At 46.2% G+C, this 22,629-nt stretch overlaps 1 protein-coding gene across 8 annotated transcripts in view; it reads left to right on the top strand.

Moving 5' to 3' along the window:
* The window catches only part of ABCA1 (ATP binding cassette subfamily A member 1), a 183,097-nt gene that overhangs the window by 118,343 nt on the left and 42,125 nt on the right, over window positions 1-22,629 (top strand). For all 8 annotated transcript variants that reach the window (XM_033858351.2, XM_073806347.1, XM_019949001.3 and 5 more), the window contains 9 exons: window positions 4,590-4,682; window positions 9,964-10,204; window positions 11,951-12,090; window positions 12,448-12,564; window positions 16,245-16,442; window positions 17,185-17,390; window positions 17,980-18,156; window positions 19,700-19,922; window positions 21,590-21,811. In XM_033858351.2, the coding sequence (XP_033714242.1) occupies window positions 4,590-4,682; window positions 9,964-10,204; window positions 11,951-12,090; window positions 12,448-12,564; window positions 16,245-16,442; window positions 17,185-17,390; window positions 17,980-18,156; window positions 19,700-19,922; window positions 21,590-21,811 (1,617 nt within the window). The remainder of the gene's footprint in view (window positions 1-4,589; window positions 4,683-9,963; window positions 10,205-11,950; window positions 12,091-12,447; window positions 12,565-16,244; window positions 16,443-17,184; window positions 17,391-17,979; window positions 18,157-19,699; window positions 19,923-21,589; window positions 21,812-22,629) is intronic.

Raw genomic sequence — 22,629 nt, 5'->3', positions numbered from 1 at the left:
ATTTTGGGAGCATTCATTGTCTTTTCAGGTATTACAGAGATGCAGGGTTTATCAAGTTGATTGGGGAGGATTTAATCCGCTGCTCCTGAGGCTGCACGGAGAAATTTCCCTTTCTCTTTTTTGTTCGCGCAGCTCCTGGGGTTCAGCTTTGGTTTTGGCCCTGCCTTTGCGTATAGGCCACCCTCAGGCGTCTGTTCTCTGCCCAGACAGGAGGGGATTAAAGCAGCAGCTGATTAGGGGTCTCTTGCTCACTCAGGCCAGGGAAAGGGAGGGGTACGGTAGTCATAATTGGAATGGAGGGTGAACCTGTGGCAGCAGAGGCCGGCGTGATGTTGCAGAAGCCTGAGGCGCGCCATGTGTTCTCCCGGGGAATTTGCCCCTGGGTCACGGGACCCTGGCAGTGGTGTGCTGCACAGGCTCCTGGGGGGGTATGGGTAGTGACCTGCGCTTGCACACAGGATTCTGAGTGGCAGTGGCGGCAGCGTTAGCGGTTCATGCCCATCTCTGAGGTCTGAGCTGATAGCCGTGGCTTGTGCCTGTCTCTGGAGCTCGCTTAGGTGGTGCCCTGCCTTCTGTGGGCACACGGAGCAGGAATCCCCTCTCCTCACACACCTGGAAACAATGCTGTGTTGCCTCTCCAGCAGGTCCAGAGTTTTCCCCAGACTCCCTCCTGGCTATCTGTGGCACACTAGCCCCCTTCAGGCTGTCTTCACATAGCCAACCTCAGTCCTCTCCCTGGGGTCTGACCTCCAAAGCCTGAGCCTCAGCTCCCAGCCCCTACCCGCCCCAGAGGGTGAGCAAACCAAAAAATTACTATCTTATATGAGTAACTACTTGTCTCAGCAGCACTGGTTGAATAGCCCATCCTTTTCCCATTAATTTGTAATATTAAATCTGATTTACATCAGTCTCCTCTCTGTATTTTATAGTGTCCAAGCACAAAAAAGTGAAATGAAGTCTTGAGCAAAATACCTGGATAATGTAAGATTTAAACTTGATGTTGAATTTGAATTGTGTGTGTTTTTAACCCTGTGATGTCAACCCACACCTATATGTGTAACTCCAATCAGCACTCCTTTGAAAATGGAAATTAGTTTGTACTGATTACAGGTTGCCAATACTTATGTTAATGAATTCTGAGCATTTAATCTCAAACAATGATTAGTATAAAAAGGATCCAAAAAAATGGAATTGACTATTCTAGTTATGACTTATGGATGGGTTTAGCCAGTGTTTTTCTTTTTGAGACCAAAACCTGAATCAGTCAATTAAACAAACAAACCAAAGTTCAGTCTATTGACAACAAGTTTGTATAGTAAGATACGGTATTGTGTGGAGTTTGAATATCTAAAGGTCTGAAATCCACAGTAAATGTAATGAGGTCTTTATGTTTATGTCCATGGTTAACTATATTCATGGGTGAGACAGCCATTGCAGTAAGGCCTGCTGTGTGTGTGGAGTTTTGCTGAATTGTGTAGCTTCTAAAACAAGAAGAATAAGCTTGCTCCAAAGTTAAGACACTTAAATGGAAAAACCCGAAGGAAAAATCATTACCCAATGAAGATTTAAATTCATTCAGATGGGGAAGACATATTCTCAAAACAACATGAACTGCTCATTGATTTGTCTCCTTCAGGGGAATGCTTGCTAGTGGGGACAACCGGCCAGTGTTGGGTCTGGGGGTTTAGAGAGCTAGCCTTTTGCACTTGGTGACTTGTGTAAACAATTGGTGTGACGTACCTGGCCGCAGATGCGTTTGGCACTATCTTGGATCCTACGCAAGGCCAGGTAAACTGATGGGCTTCTTGTCACTGCTTCACAATCTGAAGTAGACAGCATCGTGTGGACCAGATATAGAATGCACAAACAGCCACACTCGTGCAAAGAATACTGTGAAAAAGAGGTGTGAATATTGTCCAGGTGCTGTGCCTCAGTGGTTCTCAAACTTCAGCGTGCAAAGAATTTCCTAAGGATTTGTGGGTCTTACGTCTAGCTTTTCACTCAGGTCTCGGGGGCTGGGCATCGGCACGCCTGACAAGCACCTCAGGTGGTTCTGATGAGAGTTCCTGAAACCACACTGTGTTGGTGAAACCTGGTTATTCTCAATCCTCTGGCATGATTTAGGTTGTATTCAAGTGCAATTGGTTTTTAATTTAATATTTTCTTTTAATCAACTCATTTGTTTTGTATAAAGAAAAGGAAACTGAATTACTCCTATAAAAGTAAAATCAGTATCACTTGCTGTACATAGAGGGTACACATGACTATACATTAAGATAAAGATGTGTGTATGTGTATATATATACATAATCATAGGTAATGATTTTGCTTTAGGTTTTTCCATTTAAATGTCAAGTTTGGGGAAAGTTCTGTGTATATGGTATAAATATATACCAATATAAGTATATCTGTCATCCACTTAATATTATCTTTTGTTTCTCAGTTTGGCAAACACTAAGAAAAAGGGTTATAGGGGAGAGAGAAGCATTTGCCCCAGGCCGTCAGGAATTAAGGATGAGGATGTCTTGGTTTTGTGCTGAGGACCATTTATAATTTTAGAAATAGCACACTGGAGTGTGGCAGGTATTCTTGCCTCGAGCTGACAACTCTAGCTGTCTGCCTCGTGGAGAAGGGCACCTCGACAAGAGGAAAAGTTCACCCAGAGACAGACAGAAGGGAGGGTGCACGTCCCTTCAAGAACTGGAAAACCCTGTGTGCAGAGGACTAGCCCTTCTGTTTTGGTAGTAAACTTTGGAGGAAGGGAAGAGAAAGGCAAGGATGGAATTGTTTATAATTACACGGACCTGCGGTGTGCCAGGCACTGTGCAGGGGCTTGCACATGGCCTCTGGTTTAATGTTTTGAAGACGCTGTGACACGTGCACATTATCGTGTATTCTGCTGTGGAGTTGAGGAAGTGGAGGCATGGGGAGTTGAAGCCACTTGCCCAGGGTTCTGTAGTCACTCCGGGTCACCCTAGAGTGATACGAATCTTATTTCAATGCAGACTTGAAAAAGAAATGCATTAACTACCACATTTTAAGTTTTAAATGTTTACATTAATGTAATTTAGCATTTTTTGTTTTGCTGTGCAATCCTGAACATGTATCCTCATGTGAGCCTCATGGTAAGCACAGAAACAGTTTTTACCTCCTATGTCTTCCAATTATGACCTCTTGTTATGTAAAAACTTTTCCTTATCAAGGTCTCTGTAAGTTCAACTTTTAGTGTGGTAGCCTTCAGGTGGTAATGTGAACCTGAAGAGAGAAAGAAAAAGCAAACAAAAAGCCCTCCACCTGTTTTCGCTCATAATTACTTCATGGAAGGAATGATCATTAACACAGCCTGCGAGTTGTGTCACAGAGACCTACCTGAGTGTAGCATTTCAAGGAAAGCATGGGCCCATCAGAGGACTGGGAGTGTGGGAAGGCTGGTCTCTGGGGAGTGAGCCATTCTAGAAGAGCTCATGAATCAGGCTGGATGAAATCTTCCAGAGAACCTTTAGACAGATTTTATCAGAAACGTACATTTGGGATTATGCTAGGATATTATGATGAGATCATGATACTAACTTAACCTTCTGCATTTGGAGTTCTTTTTAAAGGGAAACATCCCAGGCTGCTCTTTCCCAGAGATAATGATGAGCTCCGTCTGCTTTCAGCCATCTTCCATGCAGGCTGCCTTATGATTTCACAGCAGTCTCTGATATATGACAAATATCAAAATGGTTCAGCCTTCTCTAGATTTCTGAGGGTCTGATATTGAATAAAATGATGCCCGTAGAAGCAACAAGGAAAGATGGGTTTTCCCCTGGAGATTTTTTTCCCCCTATTTGACAAATAGGAGTGATGAAACTGACCCTGTGTCTGTTTTTCTTTGGAAGCCTGAAAACTCAGAAGCGGTTCTGGCCTCAGAGCCTGTGCATCATTGCTCTATTTCTCCTCTAGCTTAGGCTTTCTGCCCTAACCTAGCTTTTCCTTGGGCCTCAATTATTTGCTTATATTTGCCATGCAGCTAGGTGGCATATTACAATTTGACTCAAACTAGACATAAACACAAGTATTTTTAAATTATTTTAAATTAATTTTAATATATTAAAAATAAGTAAATTTCCAGTGTTAGAAACAGTGCTGACTTGAGTGGAATGAGAGAGAATTCCTTCTTTCCATGCTTTTGGCAACTTTATACTGTCTTCGTTTTTTGTGAGCCATCACACACTTGTTTCTCAAGGCCATTCCCATGTTGTCTTTCTTGCAGAATCATAGACAGAGTTGGGAATTTATGGTCAACTTTGCCTTGGTCACACACACACACACACACACACACACGAGATATTTTTATCTCTTGCATATCAACTAGTTTAAAATACCCTTTAAAAGCATCCATCAAAGAATTAGTAATTCTTATCTGAGATGAACAACCTGCAAACATACAGTTAGAATAACTTTAGTGCCTTATTTTGATTAGGAGTGGGTTTCTTGTGTTTTAAACTCAAGATTGTGAATAGTTTTAATTCACTTGTTTATTTTTAAATACAGATTTCAGGTTTACATTGAGTTTAGAAACAAAGGATTTTTTTTTCTCATTGCAGACAGAACTAAACTCCACATCTCCCTTCCCCAGCAAGGAGCTGGCTGAAGCCACAAAAGCTTTGCTGGATAGTCTTGGGATTGTGGCTCAAGAGGTAAGTCGTTTCTTTTTCAGCCCCACAAGGCAGATCATCCGCTATCACTTCTTTCCACCCTGAGTTTGGCTCAGAGGGTCTTTTTGACTTGAATATCATAGGAAATGTAAAATCAGCTTTATACCTGTGATCTTAAAATTACCTGATTTGATCTCCTTACTTTAGAGATGAAGAAACCAAGACTCATAGATGTCTCAAGGTTAATTAGCTAGGGGCTGAAGGCCTGATATCTAGCCTAGAACTTTCTCTCATAATTACTCTTGGCCCCTAGTTAATGACCCATTTGTAAAGAGGATGATTCCTCCTCATCTTCCGTGTACTGTATTTGTCTTACCAGCAACTTCTCCGTATTTATTTATTTTTTTAAATAAATTTATGTATTTATTTGTGGCCGAGTTGGGTCTTCGTTGCTGTGTGCAGGCTTTCTCTAGTTGTGGCGAGCGGGGGCTACTCTCCATTGCAGCACGTGGGCTTCTCATTGCAGTGGCTTCTCTTGTTGTGGAGCACGGGCTCCCCATTGCAGTGGCTTCTCTTGTTGCGGAGCACAGACTTGGCATGCGGGCCTCAGCAATTGTGGCTTGCGGGCTCTAGAGTGCAGGCTCAGTAGTTGTGGCTCACAGGCTCAGTTGCTCCGTGGCATGTGGGATCTTCCCGGACCAGGGCTCAAACCCGTGTCCTCCGCATTGGCAGGCGGACTCTCAACCACTGCGCCATCAGGGAAGCCCATCCTTATTTCTTTTTCAGTAGCAAAGCAAGACAGTCTTTTTACCAAAACATTTGTTTGCTGTCTGAAGGGAAGAACATGGTACCCCTAATTCAGATCTTTCCCTTGTCAATATCTGGGCCCTGAGTTCAACTATGGGAATGTAGTCTCCTGATAAAAGTTGAGCTTACCTTTCGGGTCCACATGTTTACAAGCGTATTAGAATAACCTTTGTCACAGGATCAGGGGGCCTAACTTACAAAAAGCAATTAGCCATTCCTCTGCCTCCCAGTCAGCATGTGCTCACCTTTCTGACACCCAGCCTTGTTTCACATTAGACTTGGAAAGGGGGAACCATTTGGAGCCAGGTGTGTAAAGAGCTAAGCTTGAGGGATGGTGGTCAGAAACCATGCGGGCCTTAATGTTTAAGACACTGGGTAGGAATAATTCATGGTGAAATTCTCTCAGACTTGGTCCAGTCTTATTATGAGTTGCTTCTCTAAGTCATTTTTTGGGGTTTGTATCATTTTTCTCAAATATCAAAGCTCACTTTATGTCTCCTAAGAATAAAGGCTTGCGTGGTCACTATGGGAAATGCAGAACGTTTGGAAAATAGAGAAAACACCGAGATTCAATGCTGTTGATTTATTAGTGTTTTGCTTTGGGGTCTGTTCTGTTTTTCAATTCTGCTCATGTGTGTCTGACTGGAGAGGCATGGCTTTTGGGTCACTTTCAGGAGGAGAAGCCCTGTTCCAGGCTGCCATCTGGTCTTCCGGTTATGAATGCTGGTGACCGCTCTGTAGGTGGAGAAGCTGGGTCTCCCAGGGTTCTTCCAGGAGGCAGAATGAGAAACAGAACCTGCCCTGCAAGTCATTTCTCCTGGGCCCCGTTAGCTGACACTGATATGCCCCGTACTGCTCTGCAGGTCCCTGCCAGCCTTAGGGAAAGCAAAGCAGGGACTCTAACATGGGAGGCTGCCTCTAAGCTCGCGGTCTGGTTGCAGCTGTTTCCTCTTACGTCACTGGCCTGCCTTTTGTCTGGGGTAAAAAGAAAAATTGAAAGCATGTGATGCTCATGTGGTAGAACCTCTCCAACTGAACAATATACATTTTTCCTGGCAGCTGCTTCCTTGTGCCCTGCTTGTTCCCTGGTCCTGGACGGCAAGGGCCACCCGCTCCTCTCAATGGAACACTAAGTCAAGTCACTTTTGCCATGAGTGACTCGTTATCTAACTTGCCGTTTCCCTGGGACAAATGGGAGGAGATAAATAAATAAGTGCACTTGTTGATCTGCTCCATGTTTGGAAAGAAAGTTGGTTGTTTGACCAAAGCACAACCCTTAAGAGGAAACTAAGGGAGAAGGGAGCTAAGCTGCCCTGGTTCATGCAGTTTCACCCAATTTCCCTGTGTAATCCACATGACAGATGTGAGTGGGTCCTACTGTGCCCATTTTACAGGTGACACTGAGGCTCAGAAGAGCTAGACAACTTGCCCACAGTCACCTAGTAAGTTAATTGGCAAAACTGGGATTCGAACCCAGGACCGTTGGCCTCGAAAGCCCATGTTCTTGCTACTTAAGCCCACTTTTTGTCTGAACCCTGATGGTAACTGGAATAAATAAAATAATAGATAAATAAATAGATAATAAATAAACAAAGAAATATAATAAAAAGGAGACTCTTCAAAGAAAGAAAATATGGATTAACAGGGCTGGCAGTTGGCTGGGAATGGGGACTTCTGGAGCCAGATGAGTGAGAGCGGACATGAGCATCACATCTCAGTGACGGGAAGGTGAGCCTGGGGAGGCAGGGCAGGAAACAGTGTCTCCGTTATTTGCCCAGCACCCACCAGGTGCCTGCCACAGCCGGGTGCTGGGGACTCAGCAGCGAGTGCACTAACTTCCCTGTTCTCGTGGGACTGACATGGGGCGAGAGACAGGAATAAACAGGTCTGTATATCATGTGACAGCAGGGATGCCTGCCATGAAGAAAAATAAAGCCGGGTAAGAGGCTGGAGGGTGATGAGGTGGTGTCTTAAAGGGGGCTGATTGGTGAAGTCCTCTCTGGTCAGGTGACATCTGAGCCTGAAGGGAATGACACTAGGGCCTCCACTCCAAGCAGGAGGAACCGTAAATCCAAAGACACTGATGTAAGGCACGATGAAGAGATGTATGTAAAGACCAGGGACGAAGTGAGAGAGTGGCATGGACATATATACACTACCAAACGTAAAATAGATAGCTAGTGGGAAGCAGCCGCATAGCACAGGGAGATCAGCTTGGTGACTTGTGACCACCTAGAGGGGTGGGATAGGGAGGCGGGGAGGGAGATGCAAGAGGGAAGAGATATGGGGATATATGTCTATGTATAGCCGATTCACTTTGTTATAAAGCAGAAACTAACACACCATTGTAAAGCAATTATACTGCAATAAAGATGTTAAAAAAATAAAATAAAGATCAGGGAGGAGCCCAGCCATGGCCAGAGCAAAGAGAGCAAGTGAGAGGGGAGTCGGAGGTAAGGTCACAGCAGGAGGTGAGTGTGGTGCAGGGCTGCCAAGGCTGGGTTTACACTGAGTAAGATGGGAGGCCAGTGGAGGGTCTGGAGCAGGGGCGCCTGGTGTGACCTAGAGGATGAGGGTCGTTTATGGTTCGGCTGTTATGCTAGGAGACTGTGATGGGGGCGAGGGCAGGAGGAGGCCATCGCAGTGGATTGAGAAAGTGAGTCAGCGGTTCTTCACTCCACGGATGTCGATCAAACGCCACCTTCCGTGGGCTGGAAGATGAGCGGCCCCCTTCCCTGTGAGGGGGAGGGCTTCACGGAGGAGGTGTGGAGCGGGATTTGAGGTGCAGAAGAACGAGTAGGAGTTTGCCCCTGAGACAGGTTCCGGGAAGAGCCCAGAGCTTGGAATAACTCAGTCATTTATGGTGCTTCTGTCCAAAGATGTGCTGGCTTTAGGTGGGGAGCAATTTGTCCTTTTGATTGGGGGATGGTGGTGGTAAGAAAGAGAAGTGAGTGGCTTTTGCTGTCGTTTAAAAATCTCTAGGGGGCTTCCCTGGTGGCGCGGTGGTTGGGAGTCCGCCTGCTGATGCAGGGGACACGGGTTCGTGCCCTGGTCCGGGAAGATCCCACATGCCGCGGAGCGGTTGGGCCCGTGAGCCATGGCCACTGAGCCTGCGTGTCCAGAGCCTGTACTGTGCAACGGGAGAGGCCACAACAGTGAGAGGCCCGCATACCGCAAAAAACAGAAAATACAAACAAACAAAAAGATCTCTAGGGCTGTTGCACCCACCAAGGAAAGGAGAGGTGGTGTGACTACTTCTCCCCTCCCCGTCTGTATACCTCATACAGGTGATGAGAAGATAAAGTCAGGAAAAGCGGGCCGCCTAACTGTGTTCTCCCGGTGTTAGATGCTCCCTCTGGAGGAAGGAATCTTTGTGACCTCTGACCGCCTCTGGGGCTCCTGGTTCCCCTTGCAGGCAGAAGGCAAATGTGGGCTCTGTGGCGCCCAGGACCTTGTCACTCACCGGAGCCAGCAGGCTCTGTGAGATGGAAAACTGGGCCCGGGGGCAAGTGCAGGGTTCCGCAGCCACTCCCCTCTGCTCACCACACCTCAGGCCTCCAGGCGGTGAGGACAAGCAGTGACATGTCAAGGAATGTAGGGATTTTTTAATGATTTATTGTGAAATGTGTGGAAATACAAAGTGCTCTATAAATATTGAATTATAAGAGCCACTGGGCCAAGAAGTCCGCACAGTGCTGGAGTACGTTGGTGTGTGAGACAAAGAGCTGGTCATCTGGGTCTTCCGGCAGGGACTGTTCTGTGTTGGGCCCTCTCTGGGACGTCAGATATCGTGTGATTTTCTCCTCACCTCACTGTTTTAGCTTCATCATCTTGATGGGAAGTTGGGCCCTCAGAGAAGTGACTTTCTGAAAGCTGTGAGCTAATGAGAGACATAAGTGGGATTCAAACTCGGTCCCCCACCATGCGCTCTTTCCATTGCCCGACACTCAGCTGAGACGAGGATGGGGACTTCACACACAGCACCTCTTCTGCCCGGGGGCAGAGGGCCCCTCAGTTTCCACACTGAGGTTTGAGGTGTTTTAGAAATGAGGCAGTGACCGAGGGTGTGAGCGGTTCCTGACGTACGCCTATGAACACATAGTCATTCAGAGAAAGCATCCTCTTCTGTAAACTCAGTGATCATCCGAATGAGATAAAGCCCGTCACCTGGGGCTCCCCTAACTGCTAAGTGGTGCTTCTCAGTCTCTAATGTGTCTAGGAGTCACCTGGGCACCACGTGAAAATGCAGATTTGAACTGTAGATAGATAGACCAGAATCTGCACCTCAAACGGCCTCTCCGATGACGCCGATGCCCCTGGTGCCTGGACCACAGAGGAGTAGCAAGGCTCTGACAATCCCATCACAGAGCGATGCCCCTCTGAAAGGTGACATCAGACAAGATATGTTCTGGGCTGAGGCTTTGGCGAGGTCAAGACATTAACCTGTTCATTCCTATTCTGTGTCTTCAACCTGCCCCGCGCTTCCCTCTGCTTTTCCTCCTGATCTGTCCACCAGCTCTTCAGCATGAGGAGCTGGACTGACATGCGGCAGGAGGTGATGTTTCTGACCAACGCGAACAGCTCCAGCTCCCCCACCCAGATCTACCAGGCCGTGTCCCGCATCGTCTGCGGCCATCCCGAGGGTGGGGGCCTGAAGATAAAGTCCCTTAACTGGTATGAGGACAACAACTACAAAGCTCTCTTTGGAGGCAACGGCACTGAGGACGACGCTGGCACCTTCTATGACAATTCTACCAGTGAGTGTCCGTGCAGTCCCAAGCCCCGGGCCCAGCCCACCTCGGTCCCAGGCTCAGCCCCGCGGCCCCTGTGGCACCTGCTTCCTCGTGCTTATCCTCACCCTACGTAGCAGTGGTGGGTGTTTGTTTACCTGTCTGTTTGCCCCGCAGACTGAGCTCCTAGAGGAGGGAATCTTAATCAGGGAACTGTCCCCACTTGTGTGAACGGGGCCTGGCACATCCCAGGCGTACAGTGTGTTTATCAAGTGAATGGATGACTGAAAGCCAATCTCCTCAGTTTTCTGGGGGATGTCGGAGGGTGGTTCCCAAAGTGATCGAGTATCTTCTCCTTCTTCTCCCCCTCTCCCTTGCCCCTCCCCCTCCCCTCCCTCTCCTTGAGGTATGCTTTACAATAAAGACTTAACAACAACAACAACAATAATAAAAGGTAACATTTAGGGAACATTTCCTATGTACTATGCATTTTATTTAACTTATCTCATTTGACCCTTACAATAACCCTGCGAGGAAGGTTTTATAACCCCACATTTTATAGGCTCAGAGAGGTTCAGCGACTTGGTCAAAGCCACACCATAGCTAATCGGCAAGAGCCAGGATTAAGCCAGATCTGCCTGGCTCCATGCTTTTTTTCGGTAAACCACGTGACCTCCAAAATACCTGTTCATGGTGGTGTGTGTGCCATCAGACCGGGACATGTGATCTGCTGTTTGTGGTTCTTAGCTGCAAGGTGGCATTGAAGAACCTTGTAACTCCATATCTGTTCCCCACACTTGGGCAGTTTTGTGGGGATGTGTGTCCTGTGCCTGGTGGCAGGCAGGAGCCAGTGTTATAGTTTTAGACAGTGGCATCGTTTTCATTGAAAATATGATGCAAGTGAGCCTTTCTCCATTTCTAACTGCAGCTGTGCCTTTCAGACAGAGTGAGGTGGCTTTTTGTGCGTTATTGTGACGCAAGAACCTTTTGTTCTTGTCTGGAGTGAAGCACTCCAGACATGTCAGGTTGCTTTGCGAGCCTGAAGGGAAGGGCACTGTAGGCGGTTTTCTGAAATGCCGTCCCCTCCGCTCCCTCACTTTGTAAGTCAACCCAAGGGAACCTTCATTTTCACAACAGATACAACTGTGAGAAAATTCTCTTGAAAACAAAAATTATCTTTGTAGCATGTAGAGGATACTTAGTATCTAAAAGAACCCAGAATGAAATTTTTTAAAAAATCAGGAATGCTTCTGGATAATCAAACCCTACTGTCTGTTATAAATTTGGACTTTTCAGTTTCGGATGTTTATTACATCCTATTAATTAAAGGGAAATTTAAAATTTCTGCTTGAAAACCAAAGTCTGAATTCAGCTCTTTGTTTCCAATAAAAACAGAGTGGTGAGGACTGGTGCAAGCTATTTAGAGTTATAAAGGATTGTGCATAATAAAAAACATTTTTCCATATTGTCTCAGTTGTGAGTTATCCATCATCAGTGTTACAATAAGCTCTGATTATTTATCAAGCATCGTTCTAGGGGCTGCACAGATAGCATCTCAGTTAATCCTCTCCACATCTCTGCCAAGTAGATGTCATTAACTTTATTTTTACAGAGGAGCCAACTGAGGCTCAGACAACTGATGTTGTTACATAGCCATTAAGTGGCAGAGCTGAGATTTGAACCCATGACTGACCAGCTGGCTCCAAAGCTCTTGTTAGTTCCTGCAAGTACATGAGCATGCATACAAATATTTGCCTTTCATCCTCTTCATAGCTCCTTATTGCAATGATTTGATGAAGAATCTGGAGTCCAGTCCTCTTTCCCGCATCATATGGAAAGCTCTCAAGCCCCTGCTTGTTGGGAAGATCCTGTATACACCTGACACTCCAGTCACAAAGCAGGTTATGGCTGAGGTAAGCTGCCTGGGCCCAAGAGGCCCTCTACAGAATCCTCCTAGAATTATGGACAAAAATATAAAGGTGGCTTCGGACGGTGTGTGTTGAGTATACTCATGGCTCTTCTGGGATTTCCAGAGTGAGAACCACCAGTTTGACTCAGGCCCAAGCTGACTGTTGAGGGCCAGCTCTCCAGCCTTGGGTATTTGAATCACTGCTGCAGGCAGACACTTCTTGGGAATGGGAAGGACTGGAAAAGGGCTTCTGTGATGGAACATCTTTTCAGGGAGCAGCTGAGTTCTCATGTCTCTGCCTCCCTCTCTCTTTTTTTTTTTTTTTTTTTTTTGCTGCCCCTGGCTCCCCGTTTGACTCCAGGTGAATAAGACCTTCCAGGAACTGGCTGTGTTTCATGATCTGGAAGGCATGTGGCAAGAGCTCAGCCCCAAGATCTGGACCTTCATGGAGAGCAGCCCAGAAATGGACCTTGTCCGGGTGAGTGTCCCTCTGATTACCGGGTACCTGATTGATGCTCCTTACTTTCCCAGAAGTGACTGAGATGAGGATTCTTTACATTGAACCAGTGCAGACGTACTGAGCGTCGCTCAAGCCACAGGCCCATCACTTGGCAGAGCTACAGGTGACGGTGCACAAGTCACACCATTTCATGCACATCGGCATCAATGCGTCTGATAGTCAAAATCAGATTTCCAAGAAACCTAGGGCTGGTATTTGGAGCAAGAGTTTGGTGATTACAGGACCTTGATTATTTTCATTTCTGGCTCTAGAGCCACAGCATCTTACTTAGCCCTACTATGTCCTAGTGGGTCTTGGACAGAGGTGTGTGTGAGCAAAGGTCTGGTCTGACCTGAGATACTCATTCCCCGAGGCACCGTGTGAGTGTTACTGCAGTGTTACTGAGTGTTACTGTTACTGCATGGAGGGGAATTGCACTTAGTGCTTCAGAACCACTTGAAAAGGGATAAATGCTCTAGAGACAATTGGATTCAAAAGCGGAGGAGTCTGAGCATGGAATGTCTCCTTTGCTTGAGCCTGAGTGCCATTTAATCGCATCATCCTGCCTTGGGCTGAGTCAGAGAATCATTAGACTATTTCCTCTCTCCATGGTGAGAGAGGCCTCTTCCTTTTTTCCTGCTGCTATTAAGAAGCACAAATGGATTTTGCCAGGTTTCTTTTCTTGACACCTCATTGATCGGAGGGGCAGCTGGGTGTTAGAGGAGGTATCTACCGTGGGAGGCGCTCTCCCAGGCTGAGGACTGTCCCTTAATGTCCCTGGGAGGGATGATATGCAGGTGGTCTTCCAATGAGGGGAAAGCTGGAGTCATCTTTATTGCACTAGTCTTGCAATTTAATTCTTAAATTGGGAGACTTTAAAAACCAAGGGACTTCAGTCAGAAAAACATGAACAATAATTTGTATGGATTGACTGAATACTTCTGACTAATAATGACAACAACAACTTATGCCCTTCAAGGATAGATCTCTGTTGGACTCCAGTCTCTCCTCCAAAAGGGATTCAAGTGGTCCAGCCACAGACAGTGCCATAGACTTAGGTGTGGTCTCAGGTGTCTTCTTCCTGGTCCTCTCCTTAGAATGTACATTTCTACTTGTTGGCCTTCTCTCCTTCTGCGTCTCAGAGGATGGTGAGGGTCCCTGTTGAAGGAACTCCATGAGTTTTAGTCTGTAGGCAGAACGATGCTTCCCCTTCTCTTAAATAGACGGTTTGGCTTGGGTGCTCCAGCAGCTCATGGGCTCTCAGTTCTTCTGGGACAAGGTGCTTGCCAACATGGCCATGGCACTCATCAGCACTCCTGCTGGAGAACACAGAATGTGTGATAGGAAATGGAGGAGCTGTGGCTGGGAAGAAAAGCATGGCATGTGGTTTGGAGAGCCTTGGGCGTCAAGCTGAGGACCATTACTTTAAGCTCTGGAGCACCATGAAAGGGTGCTAGGCAAGAGGAGCTATTACTCTGGTTTGACAGGTGGATTGAAGAGGGGAAAGGTGGAAGGCAGAGTCCAGGGCAGAGGCTATCCAAGTAGGTGGCCAAGGCATTGGCTGGAGGCAAAGCCTGGTGACTGCTTGATTGTGGAGGGGTGAAAGAGAGGGCAGCTTCAGGATGATTCTTGATTTCTAGCTGGTGGACGGTGGGGATGTCCAACAGGACAGTGGGTATTGGGGCCTGGAGTGTAGGGGGCTGGTTAGGCTGAGACACCAAATACGGACTCATCAGCCTGCGGGCGGAGGTCGAAGGAACCTCCTCCAGCTGCTTTCTCTTCTCTACTGTTCACTCCACAAGCTTGGGCCACTCAGTCCTCTGTACCCCCTGCAGCCTTGCGTCTGGTACACAAGGCAATGCTTGAGACTTCTGCGTCTGTTGGGGTAGCTCTTTCTTTTTTTTTTTTTTTTAGCTTTATTGAGGTGTAATTGACAAATTAAAAGTGTATGTATTTAAGGTGTACAACTTGGTGTTTTGATATACGTATGCGTTGTGAAATGATCTGCACAATGGAGCTAAGTAACATGTCCCTCACTTCACATAGTTACCTCTCAGCAAGTGTCAAGTATACAGGACAGTATCATTAACTATAGTTACCACACTGTACATTAGGGCCTCAGAACTCTTTGTACTGCAAAACTGAAACTTCATACCCTTTGACCTCCCTGTTTCCCCCAGCTCACGACAGCTACCGTTCTACTCTGTGGTAGCTCTTATCTTCTGCTGTCTCTGGCTCTGTCTACACCCGTCGCATCACCCCACATATCTGGAGGTGCTTCTCCGTTGAGTCATGTAACCCACTGATACTAAACTGTTCTCCTTTCTGAGCTGCTGTTTGTCTCCTTCATCTCAAGCCTCTGCTTTCTCCCTGGCCACTGCTCCTGAGGGGGATCTTTGGTCTCCTGGCCCCTCTCGTGGTCTAGAAAGGCCACGTGATCAGTGATCTCACTGGGCATGTCTCTCCAGCCTTGCTGCCCTCCTTGGCCATATTGCTGAGAAGCCACACTGGCCAGGGAGGGCCTCACCCCAAATGCCACGTGTCTTCACTCAGGTCTTATGTGCTCAGTTCAAGTCCCAAACAAGTCATTTCAGAATCACTAACCCATACACCTGTGAACCTTTGTGAGGTACAATTTTGTACCTATTCTGTTAACAAAAACACATATCTTAACTGATGACAGTATAAATTGTTATTCCCTATAGGAAAACAATTTGGAATGAAAATTGTAAGAGCCATAAAAAATGTGCTATCCTGTGTATCTGCATTTCCACACACCCTCAGGGATGTATCCCGTACAGAAATAATTTTAAAGAAAAAAGTCACCATGTGAGAGAGAACGTTATTGCTATAATAATTGTTATTGTGAGAAATTAGACTAAATGCTACGGTATGGGAATAGTTAATGAAATTATAGTTTATATACTCTATAAAAACTATTATGCTCCCTTTGTAATAAAAAATATGAAGCCACATGGGGAAAAAACTTATATGTTAGTAGAAATAAGACTGATTTAAAAAATAGCAGAGTTTGGCCCCTTAGGGATTCCATTTCAGTAGAGCCAGAGCTTCATGTATGTTCTCAAAGGTGTGAAAGGAGTTGCAGCTGATTCTCCTTTCCATGAGCTGAGGTTGAAACAGGCCCATTTTTCTGGCAGCACATCTGCGCAGGCCTCTGCCCTGGTCCTCTGCACCTGCTGGTTGAGCACCAGATTGGTTTTCCTTCTCTTCCGTGTTGACCCACGTGGAGAGCCAGCCAGCTAGGGAATAAGAAATGGAAGACAGGCCTCCTTTGCATCATGACCCATGCATCCCGCAACTGGAAAAGATCATATTGGTTTAACAGCAGAATTCCTTTCCCAAACTAAAGCAGCAGAAGTAGGTGTGGCTTAATTCAATCTAGAGATCAGGGTCTTTATGAGGAATCATCAGCCTGGGTCTCAAAAGAGGAAGAAGATATAATGTAGTGGGAAGGTGCAGTAGAATCCGAGAGCCCAGTATTCTCACCTGTAAAATGGAAACATTGGGTTACCTATCTCACAGTTTTCTATGAAGATTTTAAAGAAAGACAATGTATGTGAAAGGGTTTTGTAAACCATATAGTGCTCATCAAGACTTAGTTGGTGTTTACTACTTGTACTTTGTCATGGGAATGGCAGACGCTTTTGGACAGCAGAGGCAATGACCACTTTTGGGAACAGCGATTGGAAGGCTTAGATTGGACAGCCAAAGATATCGTGGCATTTCTGGCCAAGCACCCAGAGGAAGTGCAGTCCACTAATGGCTCTGTGTACACCTGGAGAGAAGCCTTCAATGAAACCAACCAGGCAATCCAGACCATCTCTCGCTTCATGGAGGTGAGGATCTATTCTGCGGACCACTTAGAAAAGGCTTTGGCTTCTTTCTCTGAGATGGTGCAATAAGGTTTGGATTGGAGTAAAGTTTAGAAATAATGTGTCATCTTATTTACAGTAGTATCCCTCCACCTAACACAGGGTGTAATGTACAAAAAGGTACTCAATGAATGTTAGTTAAATGACTGAATGAGTAAATCAACAGACCTAACTTCTAGCTTTATTCTATCTGACTCAAGAATGTCTCTATCCATCGTTTTCTAGGTTTTCCTGTGTTTTGATATCCCAATACCTAATGGCAACAAAGCATTCCCTTAAAAAAGCATTACTTATGAAACTTATCTAAAATCTAATAGGACCGATTACACTTTAAAAATTGAGTCCTAAAAATGATGTGACTTAATAGGGACAAATGAAAGGTTTTTTTGTTCTGTTTGGTTAGTTGTTATGACTCAAAATTAACTAAGAAAACAGAAGCGAAAATGAGGTTTAAACCTCTTTCCCTCCACAAAAATCAGTATAGGTAACTTACCTCTAAATACTTCCAACATTTCCCTTAAATTGCAGTTAAAAACCAAAACAACCCATTTTCAATTGAATATTGGAGAATGACTTGAGAGAGGAGTAGAGAGGGAGGATAAAAAAAGTCATGCACTTAGCGCTTCTCTCTTAGCATGGATTCTGCCTTGGCCACTGCTTGTTTTCCTGGCCATCGGCATTCTCATGTCGGCTGTTCTTCCTTCAGTGTGTGAACCTGAACAAGCTGGAACCAGTGGCAACAGAGGTTCTGCTCATCAACAAGTCCATGGAGCTACTGGATGAGCGGAAGTTCTGGGCTGGGATCGTGTTCACTGGAATTGCTCCTGGCAGTGTTGAGCTGCCCCATCACGTCAAGTACAAGATCCGGATGGATATTGACAATGTGGAGAGGACGAATAAGATCAAGGATGGGTAAGTTGAATCCCGCCATCGTACCAGCCAGTCTTGGGAAAGTCAAGAGCAGCTAATGTGACTGGAGGTACTTTATTTTAACTAATAATTTGGTAAAAATTTCCAACAAAGTATAACTCAAATTGGTGGCATGATTTTGGTGTAAATGGCTCATTCATTGTGGAGACAACTATTTCAGAGGTCTTAAAATATCATTATCTTTTGGTTCAGCATTTCCATTCAAGGGAATTAGTCCTGAGGAATTAAATCAACAGGAAAAAAAGACATTAGATTCTCTGTGCTAGCACTATCCCTTTCTATAAAAGGGAGCAAATAAGCAAGATAAAAGGGAATGGTTAAGTACATTTTGGCCCGTGTACTTGTTGCAATGTTAGGGAACTAATGGAGGGGGGGAAAACCCAAACTAACAAGTGGTTTGCTCATTCTGATTAAATTTATTTAAAAACATGTGTACGTGTCAGCTGAGACCAGAAAGTAAGATACAGAAATAAGAAAAGTGGCTCTGTAATGGTGGTAGGATTGTGGGTGACTGAATTTTTTTTATTGTATGGTTCTAAGGAATGTTTGATCTCCTGTGGTTTGATTTAAGGTACTGGGACCCCGGTCCTCGGGCTGACCCCTTTGAGGATATGCGGTACGTCTGGGGGGGCTTCGCGTACTTGCAGGATGTGGTGGAGCAGGCAATCATCCGGGTGCTGACGGGCACAGAGAAGAAAACTGGCATCTACATGCAGCAGATGCCTTACCCCTGTTACGTTGATGACATGTAAGTTACCAGAGAGCCACCACCTTTGCTTAACTGGTTAACACTGTCCCCAGGTGGTGTGTACACACACAGGCACACACACACACACGTCAAGGGAGGAAACAGAATGATTATTTTATGTGTGTATTGACACGGGTCAAAAAATTGGTTAAAGCAAGATTGCAGCTACTGCAAAAAAAAAAAAAATTGTTTTTGGAATTCTGTGGGAATTTCAGGAAATAAGATGCCAGATGTAGGTAGCTGCCAGTTTGAGCCACGTCACCAGTAATCCTCATTCCTTTCTAGTCCATGGTTACCAGAACTTTTATTTTTTTATACTCTATCCTTTCAGTCAAAATCAGCCCAATCTGCAAGTTTAAGATGTGTCATGACGAGCACATGCCAAACACATCCACACATCCTCATGTCCCCCAAACACAGGCACAGCGTTCTAGACCTATAAAAGCAGACTTTGTGTCAGTTTTTCTTCTTCCTCTCTATAAGTGGTAAACCACGTTTTCAAACAATGCAAATAAAACCGAACAAGGCCTTTTTATCTTAGACATTTTAGATAATCTTTTAGTGCTTAGTCACTGTGCTGCCAGGTTCTCACTGTGGGGACTGTGCCTTTGGAGCCAGTGATTTCTTGTGAGAGAGAGAGAATAGGCAGAGGTGTAGTTATTGCAAGCATCTGAAATATGTCATGTCTCTTCTGAATTCTGGAAACTCTCTTATTCTCTGTTGTGTAAGGGAGAGTGTGTGTGTAGAGATCAGAGTGCAGAAGGAGCAGGGTTCCTCTCCTTGTATTTCTCCCTGCTTTGCATTGAACAGCCCATTTCCTTGCAGGGCTCACTCTAGCTTTTCTAGGTCACCTGGATTTATCTTGTTTTTCACGTTCAGAAAGATTAGCCAGTATTTTCCAAAGGAAGACTTTTCCAAAGACCCCCTAAGCCAAGATTTACTCTAGAAAGGATGTATTAAGATGGGAACACGATGAGAGGTCAGAGGCATCCAGAGCCTTTGCCTGTTGTCACGTAGCCAGTAAGTGCGTAAGTGGTAAAGCTGGGACTTGAACCTTGAGTTTCAGAGTCCAGATTCTGTGTTCCTTTTACTTCACTGCATTTCCTGTTCTTCTTTGGAAATCTGAAGTATTACTGACAAGAGCTGCCTGAAGTGTATTTCTGCACCACCTGTCGTTAACAGTTATGCAAGGCAAGTTGATAGTGAGATGACCTTGAAGGTGTTGAACTTTCATGACAGAATGAGTCGGTGTTTTGGTTTTGTTGGTTTTGTTTTAGTACTTTAAAATCACCCCCATTTAGCTTAATGACATCTGAGAGCTATCTGGTTACTAAAGCAAAAGCCCTCAAAGAAGTTTTCTTTGGCATCACTTTGTTAGTAGTGTCATCACTGCGTTACCCCACTCACGAAGCGTAACTGTCAGGGTGCACAGGTCTGCCCGTCTCGGGCTCAGTACTGGTGCTTTCTCTTGCGTGCAGACCCAGAGGTGTTGGCCCAGGAGCCTGACTTACACTCACCTTTACTCCTCCCCCCGCCCTTCCAGCTTCCTGCGGGTCATGAGCCGGTCAATGCCCCTCTTCATGACGTTGGCCTGGATTTACTCCGTGGCTGTGATCATCAAGGGCATCGTGTACGAGAAGGAGGCGCGGCTGAAGGAGACCATGCGCATCATGGGCCTGGACAACAGCATCCTGTGGTTCAGCTGGTTCATCAGCAGCCTCATCCCCCTGCTCGTGAGCGCCGGCCTGCTGGTGGTCATCCTGAAAGTAAGGCTGCCTCACCGGCCCCTCCCTGCCCCCCGTGGGCCATGTGAGCAGAAGAAAGGCACGGATTCTTCGGAAGGGAAGGGGTCATATGTGCTGTTCCCTGCAATTCCCTCATTTTATAGTTGGGGAAGGGGAGACCGAGAGAAGGGCAGCAACTTGTCCAGAGTCAACCCAGCTGGTTAGCAGCTAAGCAGGACTGAACCAGGGGTCTTGTGTCCCAGGTGAGCACAAGCGTAACTATGCATGCTGTTTGGCAATGGTTCATGGCAGCATCAGAGAGTTACTCATTTTCCTAGATGTATTGGGGGGTAATTCTGCCAGAATTTCTAAAAACCATACTCAGAAGCATAGATATTGTTGCACGTTAGGATTTTCTGGAAGCAGAGGCTGAGGCAGAGTTTGGGTATGGGTATTGCTTAGGGATCCACACCTCTAGAGGGGATGGGGAGGATACAGGATTGAGCAGAGGGAGGAGTTGAACTGTGACGCACGGCCAACCCCCCGGGCACTCTTGCCTGGAGCTGAAATGTCCAGCCCTTTAGGTTACCCCAAGGCCTCCCTCCCTGACACCGCATAGACCCAGGCCCTTCCACTAGTCACTGGAAGGGTGTGCCCCAGGGCCAGGCAGCTGTCCGCAGCTGGGACAAACCTAGAGGGGTTGACACCTGAGGCTGTCTGCTGACAGCCAGACAACAAGTCCTTCCTCGAAGGGGACTCTGTACAGTGCAGTTCTGTGTCCACCCCTTACATTAATAGGTTTATATGCCATTTTTTTCACAATCATTTCATTTAAGGATGCATTGTTTAAAAAAATAAATGTTTTTAAAAGTGGAGGGGTGCAAAGGGAAAGGAAGTAACATTTAATTTAATACCAGCTACTATTCATTACAAATGAGCGCTTACTGATTGCCAAGCACTGTTTAAAGCACATATGTGTGCTGTCTTGTGATATCCTCACTAAATAACCCATTTAACATACAAGGAAATGAGGCCAAGGAAGGTTAAGGACTTCACTGGGGTCACCCGACACTGTGGCAGAGCAGTTCTTGCTAAAGTCAAGCCCCCCTCATGCTCTGATGTCTGACTGCCAGGGCTGAGCTATGTGGCCGGGGTGGAGGTCCTGTGACTGGTGGGTGAGAGCCACTCTGTGACAGCTGAGCGCTGGTGGGTCCTGCTGAAATAGAACCAACTGCTAGAGAGACACTTGAAGAGTCCACAGAGTTTGGATAATTGCGGGGTCCAGAATCCATAGCAGGTTCTCATGGGGGATGTTAACATGGCCTGACCATTTTCCTTGGCTTTCGGAGGGAGAAGCCATGTGGGATACTGTCTCCCACAATTCTGTCTTGGTGCCAAGAGTCGTAGTCCTTATAGAAGAAGGAGAATCCAAGTGATACTATTTCTTGGAAAAACAAAGAACAAAATTGTCTGTTGAGATGAACCTTGGTGAATATCAAGCCTGGACTTTGTTTTGTTTCTGGCTCTACCATGACTTTGATGTGTGGTCTTGGGCTAGTCATTTCCCTTCAGTAGATTTCAGTTCACTCATCAGAAAAATGAACAGCACTGTTCCTCTGTATTGTCTTTAAGATGAGCAGGAATAAGCCCTGGCTGCTTCCCATAGATCATTGCTTATTGACAGTCTTATTGGGTCTCTTCCTTCCCAGTTAGGAAACCTGCTGCCCTACAGCGACCCCAGTGTGGTGTTTGTCTTTCTGTCCGTGTTCGCCGTGGTGACCATCCTGCAGTGCTTTCTGATCAGCACGCTCTTCTCCAGAGCCAACCTGGCGGCAGCCTGTGGAGGCATCATTTACTTCATGCTGTACCTGCCCTACGTCCTGTGCGTGGCGTGGCAAGACTACGTGGGCTTCACGCTCAAGATCTTTGCGGTGAGTAACTCTGGCCCTTCTGCAGTAGCTGCAGTCACAGCCGCACCTGGTATTTCACTTCTGCTTTATAGTCCAAGCTGAGAACAGAAGATAAGAGATTCTCTTTCCAACGGGACTTGAACCTCAGTTCTAGATTCTATGCTCCTTGAAGGCAGGGACTGTGTCTTATTCAATTGCTTATTTTTAGTCCTCTGAGTGAACACTGGTTGAATTGAATCCAGTGGTATTTTGTAGGGAGCCAGACTGCACTGCATGCGGTAAATGGCACTGGGGAATGCCTTTAGACAATAGAGGCCAGCTCTACCTTTTGTTTCCCAGCTCTGTTGGCCGTGTTAAGCTCGCCACAGTCATAGCCACAGATAGAACTGAAAGCTCTTGAGATCAGAAATGGCTCCTTCTGGACTCTTGTCTCCCTTGTGTCCAGTATGGGGTTTCACTTGAGTAATATTTTCTGAACTTCAAGACTGAGGAGCAGGTACTCCATCTCCCTGCAAATCCCGGACTTCACTCCCCTCCCTTGTACAGAGGAGGAGAGGCCTCCGAGGGGGTGCAAGTCCTTATAAGACTGAGTTGTCCTGAGTTTTTTGCAGGACGCTCCAGATGCCTCTGTCTGGACCCGTTAGACATCAGCAGCCCCAGACAGGCTCCTATGACACTGAGCCATCACTGGCCGAGCAGGGAGCTTGAGAGGACCGTGTGTGTGTGTAAGGGACAGGCTTGCTGAGCCCTTGAGGCACCTTCGGAAGCATAGAATTCTAAAAGTTTTACATTCCGTCATACATGCATCTCTGAAATGTGTGAGCATAATGAGTGCTTAT

The sequence above is a fragment of the Tursiops truncatus genome, chromosome 6 (assembly GCF_011762595.2).
Source record: "Tursiops truncatus isolate mTurTru1 chromosome 6, mTurTru1.mat.Y, whole genome shotgun sequence".
Lineage (NCBI taxonomy): Eukaryota > Metazoa > Chordata > Mammalia > Artiodactyla > Delphinidae > Tursiops > Tursiops truncatus.
The sequence above is the reverse complement of the archived record's forward strand: the minus strand, read 5'-3'. Positions and strand labels throughout refer to the sequence as shown.